This window comes from Pseudoliparis swirei, chromosome 17 (assembly GCF_029220125.1).
Source record: "Pseudoliparis swirei isolate HS2019 ecotype Mariana Trench chromosome 17, NWPU_hadal_v1, whole genome shotgun sequence".
Classification (NCBI taxonomy): domain Eukaryota; kingdom Metazoa; phylum Chordata; class Actinopteri; order Perciformes; family Liparidae; genus Pseudoliparis; species Pseudoliparis swirei.
Window position 1 is genome coordinate 10,804,875 of NC_079404.1, and position 22,365 is coordinate 10,827,239.

The 22,365-nt window shown below is 43.0% G+C and overlaps 2 protein-coding genes across 6 annotated transcripts in view; one reads left to right on the top strand and one right to left on the bottom strand.

Moving 5' to 3' along the window:
• The window catches only part of LOC130206856 (cilia- and flagella-associated protein 46-like), a 233,052-nt gene that overhangs the window by 10,433 nt on the left and 200,254 nt on the right, over window positions 1-22,365 (top strand). The gene's annotated exons all lie outside the window — the stretch shown is intronic.
• On the bottom strand, window positions 1,551-20,652 carry map3k4 (mitogen-activated protein kinase kinase kinase 4). Of its 3 annotated transcripts, none has more exons than XM_056435039.1 (27): window positions 20,475-20,652; window positions 14,927-15,108; window positions 13,075-14,507; window positions 11,283-11,543; window positions 10,688-10,840; window positions 10,410-10,567; window positions 10,095-10,211; window positions 9,901-10,000; window positions 9,664-9,747; window positions 9,312-9,581; window positions 9,076-9,225; window positions 8,610-8,771; window positions 8,283-8,416; window positions 7,846-7,924; window positions 7,655-7,733; window positions 7,028-7,121; window positions 6,576-6,698; window positions 5,233-5,333; window positions 5,054-5,134; window positions 4,752-4,943; window positions 4,594-4,664; window positions 4,398-4,514; window positions 4,152-4,311; window positions 3,922-4,044; window positions 3,487-3,593; window positions 2,606-2,785; window positions 1,551-2,376 (listed from the first exon to the last, which is right to left on the bottom strand). In XM_056435039.1, the coding sequence occupies exons 1-27, from the start codon at window positions 20,504-20,506 to the stop codon at window positions 2,356-2,358; spliced, it is 4,764 nt and encodes a 1,587-aa protein (XP_056291014.1). In that variant the 5' UTR covers window positions 20,507-20,652; the 3' UTR covers window positions 1,551-2,355. The 3 variants fall into 3 exon arrangements, with proteins under 3 accessions (XP_056291014.1, XP_056291015.1, XP_056291016.1); XM_056435040.1 differs by lacking the exon at window positions 20,475-20,652 and adding an exon at window positions 20,199-20,321; XM_056435041.1 differs by lacking the exon at window positions 6,576-6,698.

Consider the following 22,365-nt stretch of genomic DNA (forward strand, 5'->3'; position numbering starts at 1 on the left):
ATAGGCTTTGATTACATTTATCCTCCCACTTTCTAGAGAAATTCAAAGCAACATGTAATTGAATTGAATCAATTATAATAGTGGTAATAAAGGCAGAGATATTAACATGGCTTAGAAACAAACTTAACCATGTTCTTCTGTTAAGGACTTTGGTTCTGAGTTGTGTGTATTTATGTGTCAACACATGGCACTAAACACAAACGGCGTTTCCCTGGCCCCATAGTGAGCCTGGCCCTTGATCAACTGGCTGCTCAGGGCCTGCTACTCGCTCAGCAGACCATCTTCGTTTCTGTGGCTCTCTACTCTGCAGGATGGTTTCATGCATTGATGCCAAAGGTGAAGTCATCCTGAAATGAGCATACAGGTTTTTCTCTCAATTTAACCAGCTCCATTTTTGTCTAAGTTCCCTAAAATAGCGGATTTGACAATTCTAATGTAAGTCTCCTTTTGTGGAAAACAGGATTCATCAGGAGCATGTCCCGAACAGCGTTCAGGCATGTGCTTACGCTTCAATAAGTCTGAGATGGAGATGTGTTGCAGCTCCCCCAATAAATACGTGCCCATGTTTGTGGAGAGTACTACGTTAGTTTTTATGGGAAGAGACCAGCCCAATCTTATACATTTATTTTAAATGTATTATGTTAAAGGAACTTTGAGATTTAGTGGTGAGGTTGCAGACCACATTACCCTGTGCTTACTCCATATTGTGTGTATATATATATATATATAATTCTGATGATTTAGATTGATCATTTATATAAACTAAATACAGCAGTGATGTTTACAACAGCATAGTCACTATATAAAGCATTCACATGGATTTAGGAAGAGAGCAGTGGTGTCGTCTTCTGCCATGGAGATTTTTAATTGGCTCATTTAAGCCTGCGCAGAATGGATCACCAGCGATTGTCACATGACGGTTAGATTTGTCCCAGAACACGGCTGGACCACCATCAACTTTATTGGGGCTTGAGTTCTCTTGATACATGAACAAGTGTTCAGTTAGTGTCATTACTTTTGAGAATATTTAGTATTTCTGTAATGGCTTTATTTCATTGCAGTTTTCAACTATGTAAAGCACTTTGTAATGTTGTTTTGCAGTACAACTAATTCTTTTAATTTTGGTCCAGAATTCCAGATACTCTGCAGTCACTTAACCTGAAGGAATATGTTTTCACAGCCTGCACGCTATTCTTCAAAGGGCTTTGAACTGATCCATAAAGCTCAGTAAACTGTTTTTATCATTAATAAAGCCAAAAGTTACAACTTAGAAATACATTTGTAAAACATGGCATTATACAGTGGTATACAAGTCCATCCCTGTTGATAGTAGGAAAGCAAACTACATTAATAAGGCGGTTTCTCTAAACAATGTAAGACTCCTGAGCTGCTAATTTGCTGCTACTCAAGATGTCACATCTTTAAACAGTTGTCAAATGTGACATGTTCATACTATGCCTCAAATAAAAATGTATTTATTTATTTAGGATAAAAGTGTAATACTAATAATAAATGGCTTCTTTTTTTTCCAATGGAAGAACACAAACAAATCTCATTAAAAAAACAAAAGGTTTATTAATATTGTTTGGACATAGCAAACACTGACAGAGCAGCAGAGGACCAGGAGTTGTGGTGTGTGTCAGTGTTGTGTGGATGTTGTGTTCAGCAGCAGGGAGGCAGAGCAGGCCCCGGTTCTCCAGTCACATCAACGACTCTTTACCGGCGACCAGAAGACTTGAACATTGCTCCAACTTGACATTGACGCCTCAGCGAAAGGCAAAGAAAGATGCATTAAAAAAAATCCTTCCCAGTGCCAAATGACGAGAGATAAATTAATTAGAATATTTGGATGGTGTTCATTGCATCAAGGTAAACCAGCCTCTTTCCATTCAGTGAAACTTGACACACCTTTGCAGCCTCGAAGGGCTACGATGCCTCCCTCTCCTCTACTCGACAGTCCCTTGGGTAAACAGTTTAAAAGTGCCATAGATATTGTCCCCCCCCTACCCCATTTGTAAAAAAAGAAAAAAACAGGATTCCTCAATGCTTTTCGAGAAGTCTTTTCACCAGTGAGGACAACACATGTGGTAATAGTTACTTTAACTTTACAATATTGTTTATACAAGAATTAAAGCCAATGCTATTCTTACAGTATGTACAGCCCAGTCCAAGGGTGCAGAGTCAACCCTAAACTGCTTAGGTCCAGTTGTCCTCTGAAATGATATTGTATTAGTTCCTCAGTTTAAGTCCATGTGCCTTCAGCCGTAAATTCCTCTTCTCCACGTCTAGGTCTTTTGCCAACAGCATGTACAGTAGTGCTTTAATTTGTAAACGTAAGTCGCAGAGAAGGTCCGTTCACTCTTCATCCGTACAAACCTGGAACAGACAAAAGATAAAAAAGCTGTAATGGACCTTTGTGTATGACCAGCGTTCACGTTTGTAAAATAATGTTTTTAATATGAAGCATTTTTACTCGATGTTCAGTCGAGCCACGACAGCTCACTCGTTACGTTCTTTTGGGATTACATGGGGCTTTTAGTCTGGCAGTTGCGACATAAAAGGAAATCAGGACCCCTTTAGCATGCGTGCCATAGTCGCGTCTCACCTTGACAAACGGGTGGTCTAGCAGCACGCTCGCTGTCCAGCGACGTTTGGGTTCGCTCTCCAGACAGTGACCGAGGAAGTCCTTCCCTTCTGTGCTCAGCTTCTCTGGGACGGGGGGTTTATGGCCCATGCCCACTTTGTACATGATCTGGAAGTTGTGCTCGTACTCGTGCCAGGGCCTCTGTAGGATGAGATTAAAAGGACATTACATAATTTCCTCTGGTTTGAAGCGATAAGAAAGGGGGAAATAAATTCAAAACCTTAAGTATGTGGACAAATATTGGCCTTTGACAAGCTTAACTAGAAGCTATCTATTTTAAATAAATTACCATTTCAAGACTCTGCAAGAGGCAGTTTTGATGAAGGGCTACCAGATCCTCAGATTGCGTAAGACTGAAACATTTATTAATATTCTTTGCCCTTCTTCGACGGCTTCCAACCTGTGGAAGGCAACTGGCGCATATGGTTTATGACCTTTCAAAATGTTTTTGAAGTCGTGTATAATTGCAGCTCATTTACTTGCGATAGGGTGTAGGCCAGGGCTCGCGAGCCAAATATGGCTCTTCCGGTGACGGCATATGGCTCGCAGACAATTTTGAGTTGAAAAATAAAATAATCTCCGCCGCCCCCCTGTACAGCAGAAGTAATGTCAGGTCCTTTTCTTAAAGATGTCTTTGTTCTTTTATTAAACGTCTGTTATTGATCGTATCTACACAGCAGCATGTCATTTTTTATTTACGTGTCACGGAAACACTTCTCGGCTCGCCGTCCGCAGAGCTCCGATGCTGGCGTGTGCGCGGAGCGGAGCAAAGAAAGTCACCTGCACCTACTTTTACGGATATATTAATAGGTCAAAATACTTTATGCCCTATCACTCCTTACCTTTCCAGTCACCATCTCAATGAGAACGCAGCCCAAACTCCAGATGTCTGCTGCTCGTCCGTGACCTTCACCCTTTGCTCTGGTGATGACTTCAGGTGCCATGTATGCTGATTTAGACATAAAACAGTTATTAAATTATAAAACCGATTCATCAGACACTCTGCAGGTTTAATAAATATATTTGTGTATAATTCCATGGAATCAATGGAAAATATGTTTGATTTAATTACGCATAAAAATCTGTTTTAAAATGAAGCTCACTGTATCAACTACTCAAGTTAAGGAAAGGGTTACAGACACACTAAGACCATATATGAACACACTTTTGTAATAAATCACAGCATGTGGGTCGACATCCATTGGTGAAAGGAAACTCATTAATATCAAGCCCCAGTGACCCCTGGTGGTGGCAACCAGACACAACTATGATCTAACCTGCTGTTCCCAGGGTGCTGTTCACCTCCCCTGGCATGGTGTGAGTGTTGTTCCTCAACTTGACTGAACAGCCAAAGTCACCAAGCTTAATCAGGCCCGATGAAGTCAAAAAGATGTTGGCTCCTGATAAGAAGAGACAGAATTAGCAGAGGGTCAATGGATGCCGAGTTCCCTCAACATTTCCGCATATCTGATAAGGAAACAAATATGAGAGAGCGTGTGAAACTGACCCTTGATATCCCGGTGGACAATGCCGTGTTCATGGAGGACGTTGATGGCTGTAGTGATTTGTTTACTATAGAGCCTGATGACGTGTTCCTGCAGCCCCAGTCTGGACACCTCCTCCAGAGTGCCCTCGTCACAGTACTCCATGAAGATGTACATCTCCTCCTGCAGGGGGAGAGCATTAACATGAACAAACTGCTTCGGGATGCGCCGTGTGACGCCTGGCTCGAAGCAAAGCGTGTGAATCTTACCCGATGGAGCTCCACTCCAAAGTATCGCACCAAGTTCGGGTGTTTAATGCCTTCGAATATCTTGAGCTCATCTGCAGTCTCCTTGATGGTTTTGTGATCGTTTGGCTGGAATCGGATCTGGTTTAAGAAGAACAAAAAGTCTTACCGCTACCTGCAGATATTTATTTAACTATTATATTGGTGTTTCTGTACATACCTCCTTCATAGCCATTAGTTCACCAGTGTCAACGTTGATGCAGGTGTATACTTTCCCATATTGGCCCTCACCTGTGAAACGCACAAACATCCCATCACTGCCTGCATGTGCTTCACATGACACACTTCATCACAAATGCAGTCAGTAGGTAGCCGTACCTATCTTGTTGCCCCTCTGCCACTTGAAGGTCACCTTCCTGAGCCCAACGTGCATGACGTTGTCATAGGACTTGGGTGTGTGACACACTTGGCCGATGATGTTGCGCTGCTTCATCACAGCGTACCGTTTGTCCTCAAACTTGCGAATGGAGCGACGGACCGCCTCCATGGGGCTCTGCCGGGCTGCAGTGTCTGAGATGGGTGGCAAGTAAAATGATTTTGTCATGCATTATCTTCACGTTTGAACGTTTCCCTTTTTGTATGTTTTAGTCAATCTAACATGCCTCTTCACTCAATCTCACCCTTGGACTGGCTAATAAAGGTGCGGAGCTCCCAGCTTCGACGAGCAGCGCTGTTCGGGTCTCCCTTAGGATAGAACGGCTCTGGGGGGGGGAAATAAATCACAAGAGAAAATTCAGCCAATTAGAAAGTCTATATGCACAATGTGGATCAAATACTATATAGCACTGAATGCACCCACCTTCTTTGTCCTCTGTGGGGCTGGAGTGGCGACTCAGAGATTTGAAATGCAACTCGGCTGCAACTGACGACAGACGGTCATTTTCATGGTAACTGGATCCCCTGCAAAAACATGGGGGTCCAATCAACCTCCTGATTCAGATCGTAGGTTTCGGCCTCTGAGGTTCTCTCCGTTTGTGGCCACACCCATTACATACTACACAATTATAATCTGGGCAGCCAGTGTGAGGGTTTCAAGTTAATATAAAAAAAGAACCAGATGACCTTTTGAGAGAAAAGAGTGAGCTGATTATTAGTATGCGTTTTGAATGCCATTAACAGTTCAGCATGCACGAGTCATCATACATCATCCTCAAACATCATCCTCAAACACTTAAAAGGTTAGATCTCCAGAGTGCATGTTCCGATTTCAAAAGCACCCACAAATAATCTCTAAATCTAATGATTGTGACTCACCAGCGTCAAAGCAAGACTAATGTTAATAGCACTAAAAGCAGAATGTCATCGCCCACTCTTTCATTGAAGCAGCGTTTTCACACCATGCACCACTATCATTCTCTTCCTTTGACCAGTAGCAAGACTTATGTAAAGCCATTTGTCTGATTAGGTGACATTTAGTGGGGTTGTAAAAGCTACATTAACACACGATGCTCAGAATACTGCTTATTCTCACGAGCAGTAATCTGAGGTTTTTCCTGAAGTTAAATGTTCTTTTGTAGTTTACAGCAATGCCATTCATATTATTTAGATGCATCTTCTCGAGCAGCACTTCTTTTATACTCTACCAAGTCTATAGTGATTAACATGTTCATATCTGTAGAGCCATCCTGTAAATCTACCAGCAATGCATTAAAGAAATCCATTAAACTCCAGGTAAAATAGCATTCTGGCAAATTCCTCATTTAGTTAAATAAAATGGTTCATGTAATCCAGGCGAACGTTTTGTGCAAACAAACTTAAACTTCTCTAAAAGTACAAAAGAGTGCTTGAAATAAAAATCCAGGAAATTCTCAATTTGCAGAGATTGGGAGACTGACTGGACAAGGTAGTTAATCCAATAGATGTCTGAATATTAAAATGTATAGTGCTTGCTTAGACACAATCTGAAGGCTAAAAGCAGAACATCAGCATTTCAGTTAAACAAATATAAATTAAATCTGTAAAAGTTAAGAATGGAATAAAGAAGTTGTATTCTTTATACATTTTGACTGTTATAAGGTCTGCAAACTAAATATTTCAAAGGAATTTCCAGCAGCTTTATGTTAAAAATCAGGGATGGCGTTTTTAAAACTAAGGATGTGATTTGACCGCAGTTTCTACCAGGTGACTTGGGGGCAAAGCTACCTGACGTCACCGGGGCTGCTGCTGGGTGCTTTGGTGTGGCTGTGTTCCCCCGGGCCCTGAGGGACTGGGCGAGGGCCGTTGGGGAACAGCTGGTTCCGCAGGTCGCAAGGGAGACTTCGAGAGCTGTGTGGTGAAAAAACAAACTGAGGAGCTGTGCCTCGGGAAAGTATGGTGGCTTGAGTGGGAGGTGTGTAGATATGCGTGTGACTGGGTGGCTGGTTGAGGGACAGACGCACACACACTCACTCAGACATTGAACAACAACGAACTAAACATAAAAGGAAATGACAAACTTGGAGCTGACACATACAAAACACAGAGAAGCTTGCATCTCTTATAAGCTCACCAACTGCAGTGCAAAAACATCAATAAACATACAAAGCTGCGGCGGCATGAAGAGCCATGCGGGAAAGAGTATTGAAGGACAGATTATTGTGGACTAAACCCCCTACCTGAAACCCTCAGCATTAGGGATGAACAGATTGGGGTTTGGTGGGTCACTATGGCAGCGAGGGACCTTCACAGGACGGGGACTATTCCTGGGAGCTGAAAAAATTTAATAAAAAATGCTTAGTTTGGTCCCCCCACCCACAGAAAGAACCATTGTTTATAGTTTGTGAGAAATCTACAATGAACTAAAGATCACAGGAAATAACATGTTTTTTTATAACTGCAGTGGTCAGATCATGTCACCACATGAAAGCCACTGCATTGTGGGGCTTTACTCCATCCAACTCCAACATTTAGTTGCCTCCATATCTTAGTTTTCTCAGCCTTTAAAGTTTAGACCTTTTCCATCAACAAAGTATTTGGTGGTCAAATTTAAAGTCATTATGTTTCTTTCAACATTACTTTTGTAATGCATTAAACGGCGGTAACAAGTGACATTCTGCAGCCGGCCTGTTTGGATTATATTTACTTATTTTTCTTTCTTCAACCAGTAAATGTTTGATGAGCAAACATCCTCCTTTTCCACACTACTTCAAACTTAACTAGGGCAACCACAGTTTTCGACTGTAGGCAATTGAGCTCCAGAGATTCAAGTCACCAACAATTTGTATCACGGAGGAGCATCTTACCAATGTACAGGCCAGTGACTGGGCTATGAGGTTTTCCAATCACATGTCCAATACATTCATTCATCAAAGCTTGTAAATTCTGCAAAAAAAGACACAGGTTCAGTCAACATGTAGCAAATGAATCATATTCAAACTATGCTTGTTGTGCAATTTTTTGAAAACGACAAAGAGAAGGAAACAGGCAATTTTACCAGGAAGTCATCCTCAGGCAATGCTGATATAAAAGCAGGTTCGATGGCCTGAAGAAAATCAAAACCCTGAGTCGCCCATCTGTAGGTCAAACATGGCGGTCAATCAGTGTGTCCACAAACTTCACTCAATACTGTGCATCAGCACATGCTTTCAACAACGTTCAAGTATTCATCAAAGCTGAAGTCGATACACAAATATCACATGAATCAGATGTTTTTGTCTGAGAAGCATGTCAGTTGATTTTGCTGTTTTACCACACACATAACATGTTTTATTAATGATGGAAGAGGTTTCAGTATCTACATCCTTATCCAAGTAATAATATAACTTAAAGGCTTCACTCGGTACAATGTTGCCCTGGTAGCTTGTTATGGCTAAAAGCAAAAAGCTTGAGGGCACAGGGCAAAACAGGTCCTGATGGGAGGTAAGGCCTTACCTTGGCTTGGTGCCCCTGCCACTCTCACATTTGGTCAGGACATAGGTCATCCATTTGCGGGCAAAAGTTATGTAGCGTTCCCCAATCCTCTGCCTGAACTCCCCTGACATCAGGCGCACCACCTCCTTGTGGTACTGCACATTTGAAGAAAGAAAACAGCAAACAGGAGTAAATTAAGTATTACTGTCAACTTCCCTTGATCTGAAGACTGAAATAATTCAGTCCTGATGTAGTATTATTAAAAAAAATATATAAAACCAATTGAGAGTAGAAGGAGGGATGGCTTAGATGTGCTGCTGTGATAATAATACACAATGTTAGCGTTACCTCAAAGGCAAAATTGTAGCCCTGTATCATGGCCTCTCTGTAATACTGATGCAAAGTGGCCGATTCGGACTCTTCCACCTCTGCTTCAAACTCCGTGGTGAACATGTACTCCACTCGGTCGATGGCAGTGCTGATCTTAATGCATAGCAGTAGTGCCTCATCCTGTGGTAGGAGAAGAGTGATTTATTATCAGTTTCTAATCCAAATGTTATGTGGAAAACCTAAATGTCAAAGGGATTAGTGAAAGCATTCAAATCTTAAAATGGATCTCACGCTTGTGAGAAATGGCATGTGGTAACGAGGCTCTGAATGTGACCGATATTAACGAATTAAAAAAAGTCTGGCCTCATAGTCATTTTCGTGTAATGTTAATAAAGTGGACATTCGGGGTAAAGTCGGACACCAACACGCACCTGTCTTTACAACAACACAGGTGAGAAATCAGAGCGTGTGCTTATACAAGTACCTTAAGCTCCTCCAGAGCACTCGCGATGAGAGGCTGACTCGATGTCTGCTCCCGGCTGAGAGTGAGCACGTCCTCCATGCACTGCTGAAAGGCCTTTCTCTGGGCCACCAGATGAGCCGACTGCATCACTACCAAGAGAATGTTCTCCACCTGAAAGCACATCGGACCAGTGGGAGGCTTGTCAACGAGAGAGAGAGAGAGAGAGAGAGACAGACAGACTTTTAAATGTCACGAACCTTCATGTCTCTTAAAGTGTCAACTGTTTCCATCTGGGGGACCAGTTTGAGCAGCTCTCCGTCCCACTGAGCCCAGTCAGAACCAGTAGTTGGGTCCCCAGCTCCGTGTTTACTCATGAGGAGGTAGGCCTCGTCCTCTGCAATTTCGTCGGGCTCTTTGGAGCAGTCTTTACCAACGGCGGCATTGAGGAGCTGCAGGATGAGAGGCCGCTGGTCCATCAAGGCACAGGGGACAAAAACTTGCAGCTCCTCCAAGCCTGGAATCTGAACCTGGATAGAAGAAGAAGGTTAAAGGTATAACATAAGAAGGAAAGATCAGATATGTGGGAACTCGACAGCGATGCAAACGCACCTTGACGTAGTTTCCCTTCTTCAGTGCCTCCAGGAGACAAGTCACCCCGTTAGTGAAACTAAAAACTGCGGCGACTTCTAAGTCCTGCACAGAGGTAATCAAACAAAGTGTGTGTCAGAACACACTGTCCCAGTTCTTTGGTGAGCAAATAAATACGGTCACAGATTGACTGCAAAGTCAGGACTGTTGTGGTTTCCCATTTCAAGGCAGTGACGATTCTTCACTGCCATCTCTCACCTTGCGAAGCATTTTGGCAAAGCCCAGAGCCTTAGACGCTCGCTCCCTGGCCTCGTGAAACAGCTCTTTAAGTGACCGACTAGTCTCGATAACTGACCGCCTTGAAAGATCAAAGGGTTCAAAGATTAAAACACCTCCACTGGGCCAAAATAAACTATGAATACACTGACTGGAACACAAATCCTCCTCTTTACCTGATCTCATCTGAGGCGGTGCTGTCATCTGCACATTCCCAGAATTCATTACCACTCTTTTGCAAGCCGGCATCAAGGAACTCTCCAGTGGATTTAAGCAGCATCCCAGCAATATCACTGCAAGGATTTCACATACATCGTTCATAACACTCAGAAGTATAGTCTGAAAACAATAGTCAAGGTAAACAGGTTTTTCTTTCTGTAATCATTTCTCCTTAACTTCAAAACATAGTGAATTTATCATTTAATTGAAAAAAACACACAAACAAAAACAATTGCATTAATCTTAGTTTGGTTTACAGGGAAGTGACTGACCAGAAAAGCTTCCCAGACTGGGCCTCCCCTCCACGGATGTAAGGAGTGATGACCTTGGTGAAGTTCCACTCCTCCTCTAACAGGTTCTTTAAGCTGTGAGATGCCTGAGGCAGCTGCTGCAACATCTGGATCCAACTGTGCATGTAGTCAAAGTAGACCTACAAAAACAGACAACCACAACTTATATTTCAACAATGCTCAAGACCTTCTTTCCAAAGATAAGAACATTTAAACTAAATAATTTGAAGTAGTGAGGGGAGAAAAGTTCGGAGTCTCACCACAAGCATCTTGTGAAGGTCCTCTTCAAACTCGTCAATATTGGCATTTGTCTGCAAGCCCTGAGCGTCAGCCACCACGCCACGCAGCATGAACTGATAATACTGCTTCATCAGAAGACCACCTTTCAGAACCTCTTTGCACTCACGCACCAACTATAGAGCGCACATAACACATGGAAAAAACATTAGGATTAGCACATATATGACGGACCTGTGAAGTATTACTGCTTTCAAGGATAGCACTGGCCAGGAACATGGTAACAATTGTTACCTACTAAAGATAACCATTTCTTTCTTTAACGAAGCTTAATCATGTATTTGATAATCTATATATATATGGAGGAATTACAGTTTTCTGTAAGACCAGGGCAAGTGGCCACCAAAGCTACCATCACATTAAAATGATAGAAAGGTATTTGCACCAGCTAATTGTGTTGCCCACTGGAAGGTAATGCATGCATAGTCGGCGACTCAATCTATTTTATTTGAGAAGTAAAAGGCCTACGATATATATATATGTTAGATGTGTGCCGTCATTCAACATTGGAGGAAGAGTAACTTTAACACACAAGTGAGTGTGTCAGCAGCTGCTTGCCTGTTTGATACTGAGCAGTGAGGGCTCTCCAGCAGGCCTCTGTTCGAGTCGCAGTTTAAGGCATTCATGAATGACGTTGAGAAGGACTCTGCACAGCACGAGGAACGCTGGCCGGAAGGATGGGAGGTCCATGTCCAGCAAATCCTCCCAGGAAACCTGGTCTGCTCCAAGCTCTGGATGAGCCGGACAGCTGCAGGACACATGGCGGGAAAGCTCTGGCAGGTAATCACTGTACAGCATGGGGTCTGGGAAGTCTGAAAACTGAAGGCAGAAGATCCGGTGAAGTAATCCAGTATGTATTACAGAGCCCCATGGTTACTATATTAACAGTCAACAGTTGGCTCCATAGTAATATTAAATAAAACGTTGTTTGTTACTTCTTTTCACTGGTATTTAAACTGCATTTTCATTGCCAGTCGACTATGCATTACAACAAACTCAACAACAATACTCTCCTCTTAACTCTTTTTAAATGTTGCTTGCTTGTGTGTACACATCCTGTGTTGTTTATGGCCTGGACTTTTCTCGAGTGCCTAATTAAATGGCTAACATTTGCACTACGAACATTACAATCAGCTGCCTTTGCTCTCCACTTAAGGAACTCTAGACATGACGGCTTTGAAACCACGTACTATTTCACCATTATACCTATGATTACTTAATGCCAAATATATATTTGATATAAAATGGCACACATACCATTGTATTTCATCACACATTTTACAAGTATGTGTAATAATAAAACCTCTAAATTATACTGTGTGTGTGTTTAGTTTGCCCTTTTTCTTCCTAACATCTACTGCATCTACTTTGACTGTCAGCTTGAGGCTGCATCACTGTTTTAATAGACCTGAAAATGAAATCCACTCGCCGAAAAAGATTGATGATCTTGGATTTCCTTTTTTTTTTTCGACAATAAAATAATATAGTGGGAATCAGCACAAAGAGCTTCCTCAACTAAAAGGGACCAATGGAGTACACCTTACAGCAGCAGCCGGTGTAAAACTGCCGTCCAGAGAAGAGTAACTAGGCTTCTGTACTCTCTATGGGCAAATTTAAAAAATGCAATGAATTCAAGTGAAGAAAAAAAACTATTTTATGTCTTATTTTGATACAAAGATTAATTATTTAGCTTGGCACAACATGAAAGTGAAAGCAGTGCTCTGTGGAGAAATGGGGGAGACAGTTAGTTTTTAGGGAACGCACTGTAAATGAAGACTCGTCCCATTTCAAAGCAAAGATGTGTACGTGATCAGGAATGCAGCACAATATGAAAGTGAAAGCTGGGATGTTTATTTAGATGTGAAAGAGCAAACATTTATAAAATAATTGTGACTACAATTTTCTCCATAATTATGCAGCCTCAGATGGAAGGGATGAACAAGCAACCAGCGACATGATAATTTAAAAAGGGGTGAAAAACTTGAATGCCTTCCTTGAACAAGAGACTCAACCTTTGTTTATTTTGAGTGTATATGATCGATGTGAGGTCCTGGGACAGGGACGTCGTATGTGTACAGATTGTAAAGCCCACTGAGGCAAATTCGTAATTTGTGATAATGGGTGAGACAAAATAAACTGAATTGAATATGTCAGCATCAAGCTACTGAGAAAAAAAGTCTACCTGTACTACTCCATGATCTTATCACCACAGCACACCAGTTATGTATACATTATTCTAAACATTTACTGAATAAGCTGTAATCATTATTTATTTTTCCCATTTTATTTACTGAGGATAAATAAAAGATGGTAACCATCAAGTGAGCAGATAAAAAAAACAAAAGCCTACCTCTAGTTCAGGGGTGTGGCGGAGCAGCGCTGCTCTGGACCTCTGAAGAGAGCGGTCCATGAGTTTGTGTAGTCGGAGGATCAGTTTACGCAGTCCCATCTGTTTCAGAGCTTTATCCACAAACGGTCTGTAAATGGCTGTAGGGCGGAATACTCCTCCGGCAATCGCCTCTGCACTTCCTGCAGTTGCAGTTGGGAGAAACTCCTCTTCTGATAACAATCGGGCAAATTTAGGCGTAAAGGAGGGCGACAACTCTCCCTCTGCTACATGTCCCAATACCCCTTCCTCCTCCTCAGCATCCCTGTCCTCTCCATCGCTTTCCGCAGTAAAAGTGGCTGTCGAGTCATCCTCCTCATCTTCCTCAGTCTCCTCCTCTTCATTGCCACGGGAGCAGCGAGGGGAAGGGATCTCAAAGACAGGCCACCCGATGCGGGAGAGGTCATGGAGGCCCAGAACAGTGGCCATAACACGCAGCTTCTGGTTGAGGTCCTGGGTGATATTGAGCCACAGGCAGAGGGCCTGCAACCTGCCCTGGAAATCTCGTGCTGCATACTTTTGATATTCCTTCTGCAGGGCCTGCAACGAGGGGTACAGCGCTTCCACAGACTCCAGCAACTCAATAACACGCTTGACCTGCTCAAATGCAAGCCGCTGGCGCTGAAGGTGCTCCCTGCAATCAGCGCCAGAGCCTAAAGGCTCTGCTGCGTTCATTGCCGTCGAGGGGTAGGCGCTAAAGCCCCAGGGATCGACTCCACAGTGGTTGGTCACTGCTCCAGCAGGCTCCACCTCCTCTCCACAGACGAGATCTGGGACTGTCTGAGAGCCCTCCAGGATTGTTTGAGACCCGGACCACTGCGCCCCTCTCAGGCCGACATAGTTGACCTTAAAGTGCAGCACCTCCCTGATGATGTCAGGGATGGCCTGGCGGGCAGTGAAAAGAAAAAGGTCCTGGTCGCTGGTGGAGCGTCGGGCATGCCAAGCCTGCAGCTCCAACCAAATGACCTCGTTGTTGTGACCCATGAAGGCCATGTTCTCCAGGCCTCTCTGCTCCTTCTCCTTCCTCTTGGAGGACATAGATGTGAGCTTGAGCAGCAGACGCAGAGTTTCAAAGAACTTGAGGCGATCGGCGGGACAGTCTGTCCTCGAGGTTTGGCGGTGGGTCCGGGCAATATGGGGCATAGACACAGGAAGTTTGCAGCTGCTGCAGCCCAAGCTCAAGTAATGCTTCCTGGGATCCATGTTGAGGGCACCAAAAGGGCTCGACTTTGAGAGTGGATCCAGCATGAAGGAGCCTTCAAAAGTCTTCTTGTGGTCCCTCTCCGTGGAGCGTAGTGTGGCCCTCTGCTTCTTGCCCTGCTTGTAGCTGTGCTCCTCAGGGGTCTCAGCTGGCCTGGGACTCTCTTTCGGGACAGGTGGGGTAATGGTAAGGTCCACTGAAAGAAACACAGAAATGTCATCCTAGTCCGTACAATTAATTTAAAACTACATGTAAAACAAGTTAACATATATTACATTATCCAATCCGCTTGTTCTATTTACGGGCGCTGGAGCTGATCCCAGCTGACATAAGGCTCACCCTGGACAGGTCGCCAGCCCATCGCAGAGCACATATAGAGACAGACAACCATGCACGCTCACACTCACCCCTACGGGCAATTTAGAGTTCAATTAACCTGAGCTGCATGTCTTTGGACTGTGGGAGGAACCCGGAGGGAACCCACGCTGACACGGGGAGAACATGCAAACTCCACACTGAAGGACTACCTAGACCGGGATCCGAACCCGGGGCCAGGTCAAATGTATATTTTTAAATATTATTTATATATCTACTTCAATAGATAAATTGACTTACCCTTGTTGGGAGACCGACCGGCACTCCTCGCCTGACTGTTTCGTGGATGTTTGCCAGACATGCGTTTCATCTGGCGGGAGGTATACGGAGGTGTTGTGCCATACAGAGCTTCCTCTGGGGAGTCCCAGGAGTCATCCAATTCAGAGTTCTGTTGGGATGCATCTTCCACTGGCTTCGCCTGCCTGTCAGCATTTAAAGGTGTCGTGTCAAAAACAGACAAGACAAACTATAGACATGAGTTAGCTTTGCACCTTGACAATAAAGCACTGTAACCTGGTGATGTTAACCGAAAGCCAATGGTGTGCATTATGAAACTATTTCAGTCATATCACAATGAAAACAAAGAAATGTGTGTGCAAGGTCAAACAGCACAGGGTTGTTTGTACCCATAACAGAGTGTGCAGCAAATCTCATCGAATTCCACAGCAGACAGGTTGCTAAACTGCAACGAGACTGAATGTCTGCTGCTACCTTCCGCAGACTGACGAGTTTCTGTCTTTTGGAGCCTGACTGGCTGCCTCCCATATAAATGTGCAGCAGCGATGCTCTGTGCACGACCACAGCCATCCAGACGCAGCATAATAAGCTGTGGGTTCTCTACTGGCACCCTCTTTTGGTCTGGGTAAACATAATGGCTCAACCAGAGAGCGAGACATAGTAACCCTCATTAACTCGGTCTGCTTAGTCATCAACCACGCTGCACAAGTCAAGATTTCATGGAGCACTGAGACTCACTCACCTTAAGTACGTAGAAAGTGTTAACCGGTCTGCAAAAACAGTGCTAATGCAAAACAGCATGTCACTTTCATGTGTTTATCATAAATCTTGACGCAAGTCGTGATGTTCACATCTTCCTTGTTGATCAACAAAATTCTCACTGTGAATGTCAGGTCATGAAATGCTATAGTAAATATGTTGCACATAATTCTGCAGAGAGGAAACACTTGAAACACTTCCTTCTAGGAAGAAAAAGAGTGCAAGCTGCCTGCCTTTAGATTAAAATGTCAGAGCTTTGTTCCCTAATTCCTTTCTGAGGGTTTTTTAACAGGATTAGAGAGAAAGGTTGGAAGGTCTTACACCACCAACAAAAAGAAGAGGGTGGGGGGGGGGCATGAAAACGAGCTTTCTTTTGGCTTTTTTTGCCATGTGCCCCTCCATCGATCATCTGGCTGAAAGGCATTCCCCAACACGCGCCTGTTTGCATCTGTGTAGACAGTTGAAAGGGGCACACTCGCCGGGGGAGTGAGTGTTAAGGGAGCCGGGTTCATCTGGAGATCACTTGCTTCAGCTTTTCAAGCAGCCACAAAGAGACAATCCTGACTTCTATTGCCCATCTGCCTCAACCAGCGTCGAAAATACACAAGGGCAAAGGGCAAAACTGCCTCTAAGAACTATAATGTTGCCCCTAATATCACCAAGAGGGGCAAAAAATACCCCATAATTTAATAGCGCTTTTTTTTGTTCTTTGTCGTGTGTGTCCTATCTGTATTGCCTGCACTAGGTAGGTCCACAAAAAAAATCAAGAAATATAATTTTTTAATATAAAAAAGAAATACGTTATAATTGTTAATAGTAAAAAAAGTAATAACAATAAATAAACCACAAAGAAATAAGAATAACATTTAATGTGATTGTCTGATTTATGTTTTCTGAAAACACTTTGAATCTGTAGACTACTGCCTAATAGTCGTATTATTGCCATTTAAAGACAACTGCTCATATACTGTAAGACTAAATAAGTATATTTATTATTTTTGAACAACGGTTAAATGTTATTTTACAAGTTTCAAAAAGTGTCCTACCCTGGCCTCAGTGCAGCCAGGATCTGTTTCTGTGCACACACAGAGTCCCCTGGGAGCAGCTGTGTGAATAAATGCGAGGGACAGACAGAGACCTGATGCAGATCATGCAACTTCAGATGCACTAAAAGTGCAGATTCAATGAAGACTTCATGGACATTCATACTGCAACAACGATACAGCACAAACATCTTAACCACGACAGTCGTGAAATTACAGACCAACGCTTTCTTAAGAAAGGAACCGTGTGCCTTAATGCGTGTATTGTATGGGCAACTGTTGAGGGGCTTGTTCTGCAGGAGACGGACACAACAGTGATTGTTTCAGTATGCAGGCACAAGAAAGTGCCTGCATACTGTTGTGTGTTGCAAAAAGGCATTTAGCACAACAACAGGCACATTGCTGTGCTTTTGCGATGCAATATTCCCCACGGGTATCAGGACGCTGCACAGAGAAACAAGATTGCGCCATCAACATCCTACTGTGTCAATCTAAAGTATGATCGGATTGTGCACACACATGTTTACTACTCATCTGGTATCCGAGGACAGAAATAGTACATGCATGTGAGAGGAATGAGACCAAGTTTTAAAAAGATTTTTCTCTGCGCAGAACGACATGATGAAATCACTCAGGAATGACAGCGGAACCAATGACGCGATCATTGCTGGTTGTTTGTTTGGTTGCCATGAGACACTTCTAGCGCAGATTGTGCTCCCGCAGTAAACACTGCGCAAAGCCTGTTTTTAAATGATTTGCTTTTTTTCCTAAAAATGTACTTGCAGGCCACAGAGAGAAAGCTGCAGGCCCTCATGCCCTGCAGTTATCCATAGCAGCAGCACTATGATCTTCAAGCTGTCCCTGCATAGCTGCCATTAGTGGATTATCACTGCAGATGGTGTCTGGCTGGACTGAATAGCTCATCTGATGGCTCATTGGGGGTCCAATAAAAGGGCCAGAGGAATGCTAGAGCCCCTAGGCAGAAAGACCGAGTGCATAATAAACAGCACAACATCGAGAGTCTTTTCTGTATCGCGACTGATGCAGTTATATGAAGGGCTGCCAGAGTCAGGGGGGCCTGACCTTTGACACAACCATACACACTATTGTACCAGGAAGGGGCACTCCATTGTATAGTTGTGACACGTGGCCCGTGAGCCCCACAGCTGAATAGCACACAGCTGGTTAGTGAGCACACTTTCACACAATGGCCAAACTAAAGGGGATTTTTTTTTCAGAAAGAGGAAAAGGAGGAGATGGAGGCCAGGGTTTTGTAAGAGCACACACTCTACCAATTAGGTCATGCTGGCATGACTGATGCTTGGTAGGTTGAATCCAGATTTGTATAACCCCCCACTGTAAAAAGGATGCGACTGCTGGCTACTAATTTCAGCTAAGTGATAACTTTGAGGCAATAAGAATATAATACCTATTCGTGAACCCACATTTTAATGGAAGTGCAGCTCGTACCTTCAAGAGTATGGGCCTCCGAGCTGTGCCTGTGTATCCCTGATAATCAGTCATAACTGATGCAGCAGTCTAAATTTGCACCATCAGTAAAATTGAAGACAGAATTCAGACAATGAACACAACATACTTGACACCACCCTTTCTGGAACAAGTCCCCAGTCTAAGAAAATACAAAGACCTTACAGGAGCAGTAGAAGCTCATGCCATTAACCAAAGCAAGTCACATGATGTAGTGTACCTAAATGAAGACACTTGTTGCAGAGTGTGGGCGGCAGCATGAGGTAAATGGTGTAATGGCATGATTTCACCTAATCACACACTTGCGTCATAAAGGCTGTGCAGACAGCAGTCTGCTCCACCTCTGAAATAAGATGAAACTGTAGAGTCATAAGTAACACATTTGTCAGTTTTAACTTGCATTTCAGTTTATTGCCGTTGTGCACGGCATAAATGCCCAATCAAATAGATGAGCATGATGTTATTCTGCAGAAAGTTACCATTGTTTCTTTCCTTCTCCATTATGATGATGTTACTCCAACAGCATATAAGTAACACCAATTGCCTTAGTTTTAGTCGTGACAAAGATCTTATTGTTGAAATGGAAATGACAGAAGAGTGGCAGAATGTGAGAGTAGCACTAATTTCTCTAAAGCAGGTGTGGGCAGAGACAGGATGCAGCTAGGAAGTGCTAAAGGACGGTCCATCTGTGTTCTCCTGGCAAATGAAGGCATCATTGAGTTTTACCCATGAGCGTCTCCAGGGCTCCAGGCAGCTATCCACTGCCTTCTGTACAGCATATCCTAAAATGTCTGGAACGTGTGTAACCCACTAGGTCTTCAGACAGACTATGACATGGCATTATTGACAAAGGACCTCTGTACTTGATAGGCCTCAATTGCCAAGCAAGTGCATTACTTGCCTTTCTTGGAATAGTCGTCAGTTTGAACCAACCTTGCATGTTCAGTGGTTAAGTGTGTATACACTTATTGAGGTAGATCTCTCGGTTACAAAAACTAAATGCCTTTTGTTTACTTTACTCAAGACTATAGAAATGTAAACTCTAATTATCAGGCAGACCTATTGTGAGGCAGTTTATGCTAACCAGTCAAACACAGAGGTGTTCTCTGCAGAGCCAAACACTTTGAGAACACAGTGAACATGGAAACATGATAACTTGTGACACACAATTCCAGCAATAGCATGACTCAGCATTCTTTGTGCAACAGTGCCGGACCTTAAGCATTGCACAATCATCCTCAAAAAAGATTCACGGCAGTTAAGAGCAGATCCAATGTGATAAAAGCACTCAGAGACACTCGCAGACTGACGACATTGCACGTCGAGAAGGGAGAAGACATAACAGCAGATTCCTGAGGGTCTGTCGCCAGCGGCCAGGGGCAAACAATGCCGCGTTTCGATTAGGAGACGCGCACATATGTCATAACAATTCTGACTGTCTGTTTGTATGCATTCCTCAGCGAGATCGCAGACACGTATCGTTCAGTAACCTTGTCATCGAAGCAATAACAATATAAACATGCATGACGAAACATTTGCTGCTGAACATATCTGCAGAACAAAGTTACAGACCTCTACGAAAACCAATTAGCCTGAGTATTTAATGTCCGTGGTCTAAAGGCACTAAGTGTTTACGGAACACAATCTACTTCCCTGTGTCACAATTAAATCACAGAGAAAACCACACGAGTGCAACAATCCTGCGAGACGATTTAGGTTAACAATCACAGTGGAGCAACATGCTAAGCGAAGTTTTGCGCGTCGGTGTTCTGATTAAATGCATGGTGTGGCACGCTCAAATAATCGAAAACACACTTTCAAGTCGACCTTACAAGCCCACGTTGCAAAACGTATCCAGCTTCAGCGCAGTCCCTCTCTGTTAGTGAACTTGCGGGTGAACAATAAAGTGACAAGCGACAGCTAAAGTAGCGAGACGTTAGCTAGCTTGTCTGACATGTTGCAATGTTATCGTTGGTAAATGTTACCTTATCATTTGGTGAGCATGTTTTCCTTTCTCTCTAGCGACTGGGAATCAGACAAGAAGCTAATATTTGCAACAGAGAACGCCTAAAAATGTGACTCCAAAAAGTTTGCAACTCCAGTGTTGCAGCGACTGCACGCGTATCACTATTTGGCAGGAAGTGACTTTCTAAGAGATGCGCAAGCGCTCCCTCCAAGCCCACTGCAGTGTGACGTTCAGCTCCCTATTTGGCAAGTGCGAGGTCCTGATGGTGTAGTGTCTGTTCAACAAATTCGCATACCTGCTGGGCTTGTTACGATCCGGAGGCTCCATAGCAAAGCAGTGGCTTCTTGTTCCTGGCCGTGCATGGACTAAACCATGTCTCAGCAGTATCAGACCGACTTTGCACCGTTAAATCTTTGCAAAAGAGGCAGCTTTGTGTGTCTTTAGACCACTTTCTATCCGCCGGCACAGTTGACTCTCGCTTGTGCGTATGCCGTCGCCATCTTTCCAACGTTCATTGAGGAGGTGTGCTACGGTCTTGCATTACTACGGCAACCCGGATAGGTCATTTACGGTCATTAACCATGCAGGGCCATAGTGCTCAGTTGTAACAGGGAATCAATATCATATGATCACCTCTTGACCGATATGATGAATGATCATTCTATAAATATAATAGTGCATGGAAAATACAATAAGCTACCAATGACTGCTCGGGACAACATTGAGTTAATTATGCATTACATCCGAGCTTGAAGTTGTCAGTGAGAGAAAAAAGGGAACTTATTTCAGATGGCGTTTCACCGTCAATACCGTGCTTTAAATAGCACTACAGCACTGGGGTGTGACATTATGTCATAGGCCCATTGTCATGTTCAGCAAGAACAATGTGTGGTTTAATTAATGCAACCACAACCAGCCATTTGCCAGGTTTGCAGCTCCTGGACCCCTATGAATCCCATTGTTTCTAACTGTTTGCAGTACTTATGTGAAATGTTTTTACATAAATAGTATGAGTATGAGACACTGACACAATATGTGCAAGTTTTAAGCATATATTGCTTAACATAACATAACACTTTTTAACTTGCCTTTACACAGAACCCCAAGATTATACTGACAAATCTATTTATTTTAATGTTAAAACAAGCAAACATATACATAACAAATAAATAATTAAATTAGTTAATATGAGTTACAATGTAATATATGAGTTACAATAAACAACATCAATCTTTAGTGGATGTTGTGGCTTTTTTTTGGTGAAGACGAAAACACAACTTTGAATAAGGTACAATAAAATAAATGAAACAATTTTATTTAAAAACACTTTCAGTGATAATCAAAACATAATCTAAGACATTAGTTTGTTTCGCTATTAATCAATAGCCTCCTGAACCAACTGATTATTCATAGATAAAACATTACACCCACTCACCATGTAAAAATAGCCAATCGTTTCTTACAGTCTACAACTACTATCTTACAAGTAAACCAATGTTTTTAAAAGAAAAGTATCGGCATACAGATACAAATGTGAAACCTGCAGCACCCTTTAAAAAATAATTTAAAAAAACTAAATGAAATACGCTGCCCTCAGGACAAAATAATTTAATTGTTTCTTCTAAATGCTTATTTTAAGGAAAGGCCAGTTCTTTATGAAGCCAAACCTGTCTCTCCTCCAGAACCCACACGCCTCTGCACTCCTGCTGATGTGCTGCGTATCGGGGCGTGTCACGTTCACTCCTCCGTCTCACTATTGTAGGCTCCATAGGAGACAGTAGCTCTTTGACGTTTTCGATGGCTTTGCATTGAAACTGAAAGACGTCAAAACAAAACCCCGCCTCTGTGGCCTGGGAGGAGAGAAAAGGAAATGCTTACGTCACGCCACATCACTTGCTGCCTTCAAGTGCCGTTTTAAGCTCGGAAACACGATAACTACATCCAGGAGTCTTTAACTTTATGTTTATTTTTCCGCAATAAATACAAATGGAATATAAATGGCAGAAGTTGCTTCGTTGTATCGTTTAAAAAATCTGACTCAAATGTTAGTTTTTTTGCAGCCTAAAATAGCATTAGGGAGAAAGGAGCGTAATTAATGGTTGCACCCGTTCCACGTGCTTGTTTCATGTAAATTATCGTTTGTCCTTCCATGACGTCCAAAACCACCACAACTGCGAGAGCCTATC